A 4613-nucleotide genomic window follows, 5' to 3' on the forward strand; every position below is an offset into this window, starting at 1 on the left:
TAAAACTACAAAAAGTGAAGTTTTGAAATTTGACTATAAATAATAAAAATTTTCGAGATTAATCTAGAATACTCATTTAAATTAAACTAAAATTAGTAAAATTTTCAATGAATAAATAAAAAAAAATAAACGAATTCAATCAAAAATAGTGAAATTTTCGAAAATCGACTAAAATAAGCAAAAAAAAATAAATTCTTTTAATAAATAATCTTTTATTAATAAATACTTAAAGTAATAACTTTTTGTACTATTTCTTACAACACTAGTAAAATCGTTGAACAAGTAAACATATTATTATGGCATATGATAACGGTAGCCACCACTACCTAAACCCTGCACATGACCAGCACTGTAACTATCATGCCCGGTATAAGTTTCTGCTGGATTTGCAGTATTTACATCATTAGAATAATCATCCTTAGTATTGAAATCTTCATAAAGAGTATTTTGTTTTTGATACTCTTTATGGGGGACATTAAAATCTTGAGGTGTTTCGGAAGAAGGTAAATATTTCTCATAATCTGTAACATATTCATGTTGACTGTCATGTTGCGAATCCTCTTCATAATCGCCAGAATGTGTGGTATAATGATGAGAGGATTCTGGAGCAGCGGTTTGTGTGTGTGAATGTTGTGAATAATGATGATGACTGCTGGGTTTTTCATATTCAATTTGTTCTTCATCATGAACTTTAGGTACATGACTATAATGGTAATTTGTTGCTGGCACCTTTTGATAATGATGATGAGGTTTCGAAATTACTTCTCCTTTTGACTGTTGATAGCCATAGTGAGTTTTATACTGATTATTTTCATAATTATGGTTTTTAGCTTTTTTAGTTTCGAAAATTTCTAAAGATTCTTCAATGATATCAGGCAGTAAATGATCATCTAGATCATGGTTTTTATAATAACCTTTAGGAGCTGCGGGTTTTGTTTCAATAACTTCCTCTTCCTCGACGATCTCCTTAACCTGGGGTTCATGGACATAATGACTATGTATATACCTGGGGGCTTGTATTACTTTTATTACTTCTTCTTTTGGTGAATGATAATCATAATTTGTCGGCATTTCTTTGTGCTGATAATGATATTGCGGCTTTTCTTCTACAAACTTAACATGATGATCGTGATCTTCATGATAATGATGATCTTGAGCACTTTCTACTAATTTAATGGTTTCTATATGGTTGTGACCATATTCATGATGAGGTTGATGATGATGATGACCATGATCTTCATGATAATGCTGATTTTGGTCACTTTCTATTAATTTATTAGTTTCTATATGATTTTGACCATATTCATGATGAGGTTGATGCTGTTGATGGTGATCATATTCCTCTACAACTTTAACAGTATTTATTTCTTTAACGGGTTTAATATGCTGATGTTGTTCTTTTATTACATAGGTTTCCTCTATATGTTTAGGACCGTGATCATGTTGATATGAATGTTCATGATTGTGAGGTTTATCCAATTCCGCAAGATAATGATTTTCCAACAAAGGAGCCTTTTCCTTTACCACTACTGTTTTTACGGGTCTTTGGTGATAGTGATGTATAATTTTATGTTTGACATGATGTTTAGGAACATGATGTATCACTGGATGTTTAGATTTTAATATCCCTTTTCCACCTGAGTGTTCATGAGGTATATGCACCTTAATATGCACATGTTCACTACCAAATGTGGGTGAACTTAATACAAATTCCATTCCGAAAATGGTGCAAAAAGCACAGATCTATGACAAACACAAAATTTTTAAACATTATTAAACGTTTTTCTTTTTTGAAAACTTGTTATACTAACTGTTATAATTTTGCTTAAATCCATATTGTTGTTGTGGTACTGTTATAAATCCTTATTAGTAAAAAAAATTCCCGTTATAAAAGATTACACTTTTTCACTTGCGGACGACACTTGATGTCAAGTTCATGTTAAAAATTTGTTTAAACCATACTTTAAGTTTGTTAATAATATATATAGTATCAGCGTTCTCTCTCTTTACAGCTCTCCTAACTCATTTCTCTTTCATATGATTCCAGCTCTCCATTGAATTTTGTTTTGGCAATTTAAAACTGACCTACCAAAACATTTTTTTCATTTAGCCCTAATGCCAAATACGGCTTTAATCAGCGTGAGTATGGGCGAACAAGTGTAACGGTTAAATATTTTGCTCATTTAAATTTATAACGATCAACGTTATTGTTTCGACTATTATCTCATTAGTGCTTTTCAAGCAGCAGTCAGTCAGTCAGTGGTGGTATGTGGCAAAGAGTTGTCTGTGGTTAACAAATCTTTTGTTAATTTTTTATGCCATTATTATTTGGAAATCATTTGAAATAATGATGATGCTACTACGTGTAGGAAAGTTTTTTGAAAGCATACAAATTTGTTTAATGTTTATTTTTATATAAATTTACCTACAACATGAGTTGGTATTTTTTAAGCTTTGTTTAGATTATTAGTTTTTATTTTATTTTGAAAAGTAACAGAAATCAATTATGTTAAAACAGTGGCGGTAATAAATTTTGCGATAAGAAAAAAAAATAAACCAAATACATAAATTTACTTTGCAGAAAATTATGTCAGCTTACGAGATTTTTATATGTCACAATTGCTAATTTTCGGCAGAAAGGAAATTCCCAAGCATAACCCAGTAAAATATTTTCAAATTTTGGTAATGAGTATTGTAGGTAATGTAGTTATTTCACACATTACTTGGTAATGGGTGGTCTTTATTAATAAAATTATTTCATTTTTTTTTTTTTTTGGATAGGATTTGTAGCCAGATGTATAGAGCGTATGTGTAATAAGGAATTAGTTAAGAGTTTTAAACCTAGTCGATATTAGAAGATTTTTTTAAGAAATATTGATTTGCACCTTTGTGTAAAAACTATTCCAAATAGCACGATAAAACAACTTGTTAATAGAGCATTGGCTAATAGAATAGACTAATAAATACAGAAAATAACTGTAAAGCCGATTTTAAATCCAGAATAGTCGGGTAAGCATATTTGTAACCAGTTATTTTTTGGTCATCGACAAACAAAAATAAGTAGTTATTCACCCAAAAAGAAAGTACTTACACTTTGCTTCAATATTACTTGCCTACTTACCGGGTAAGTAAAGATTTTACTGGGTAATTTAGTATATCTACAAAGGAGTCCTGTGTGATCACAAAATTATCAATATTTTCGAGAATTAGTGCCTTTTTAAGGAACTAGAGAGATTTTATGTTTTTTGTATAAGAAACCAAATTTTTATAGAAATATGGCCCTATAACTATTTTAAAATTTTATATTAAAAAAAAGTGGGCGTAACTAAGAGGTGCGGCAGCCAACCAAGATCAAAAGAATACGATAGATTCTGTCGAAAATAGATTTTCCGGTTATCCAAATTTCGCATAAATCGATACAGTAGTTTTTTCATCTGTGTTTTACTGATTTACAAATAGTGGATGCAAAAGGGGCGTGGCATCAAACCGATAGGTTTATCATTTTTTTATTATAAACCTATTGATTTACTAATTTTCTTTAAGTTAATCGATCTAGCAATGTTTTGTCTGTTTTGTATAGGAATTTGGAATAATAACTTTTTGCTAAGAGTGGACATACATTCAAGATCCAATGTAGGTTATAGTTCCTTTTGTTACTAGGCCTATCGGTATGCCAAATAATATAAAAATTAGTTCATGGCTTTTTCATCTGCATAGAAATGTTAAATTATATCAAAAGAGGGCGTAAAAAGAGGCGTGGAATTCAATCAAGATCTTATATAATTGTTTAGCTTAATATCTTTCTAATTGATATTATATTTAAAACAGTGTTACTCTAATGATAAAAATACAAAAAATTTAACTTTTTTCATTACATAACTTTTTTTCTAGTTTTGAAATTAATTTTTTAATGCGTTTTACATTCAATATTAAGAATCAATTATTGTGCTAATAAGCCCACTGTATTACATTTCAACTCTCATAACGTTAGCTAAAATAAAAAGCAATTCTTTAAAAAACGCCACTGGTTTCCAAAATTTCATATCTTTTGCTCTCTCTACTGCTCTCAGATACGCTCTATTATTGTAAATTATCATCGTTTTTAAGTATTATATAATTGTATATTTTAACAATTTGTAATTTAAATAAATAACAAATAAATTAATTATCAAATTAAGTTGATCTCGAATATGAAAAGCAAAAGTTTAAATCTTTTGAAAAATGAGACAAAAAGCTTTCGATAATTAGATTATGTGAGATAAAAATACACAGACAAGTTGCGTTAAAAAAAAAAACGAAATAAAACAATACAATAAATATTTATTATTATTTTATAATAGGAATTTAAATTTTAACATACTACTTTAAAAACATACTGAGACATTAGGGAGACCAATTCTGAAAACACGTTAATGAAATGTTTGTATATAGGGAATTTCCAAATACCCTGACATGACAAAATTAATCATGGTAATTTCCAAATTTGCAATGATACATTTAATTTGTCTCGATCGTGATATTCTTAATTTGAGAACTCTATAGCTTAATGAGTATTCCAACTAAGTAATTAACATTTTTGAAAGCTTAGGTTCACAAAGTACCTACATATATTT

The 4613-nt window shown here is 28.9% G+C and overlaps 1 protein-coding gene across 1 annotated transcript; it reads right to left on the reverse strand.

Moving 5' to 3' along the window:
* Positions 1 to 294: 294 nt before the first annotated feature.
* On the reverse strand, positions 295 to 2061 carry LOC119603164 (histidine-rich glycoprotein-like). The gene is made up of 2 exons (XM_037955115.1): positions 1812 to 2061; positions 295 to 1743 (listed from the first exon to the last, which is right to left on the reverse strand). The coding sequence occupies exons 1-2, from the start codon at positions 1833 to 1835 to the stop codon at positions 295 to 297; spliced, it is 1473 nt and encodes a 490-aa protein (XP_037811043.1). The 5' UTR covers positions 1836 to 2061.
* Positions 2062 to 4613: the final 2552 nt, after the last annotated feature.

This window comes from Lucilia sericata, unplaced genomic scaffold, assembly GCF_015586225.1.
Source record: "Lucilia sericata isolate MDLA Ls3-8-SP2 unplaced genomic scaffold, ASM1558622v1 Contig000278F_arrow, whole genome shotgun sequence".
Taxonomy (NCBI): domain Eukaryota; kingdom Metazoa; phylum Arthropoda; class Insecta; order Diptera; family Calliphoridae; genus Lucilia; species Lucilia sericata.

Coding starts and splice junctions, on each gene's coding strand:
- LOC119603164 (XM_037955115.1), bottom strand. CDS start 1,835: ATGGATTTAAGCAAAATTATAACA. Junction 1,744..1,811: donor ATTTAAGCAAAATTATAACA/GTTAGTATAACA, acceptor TGTTTGTCATAG/ATCTGTGCTTTTTGCACCAT.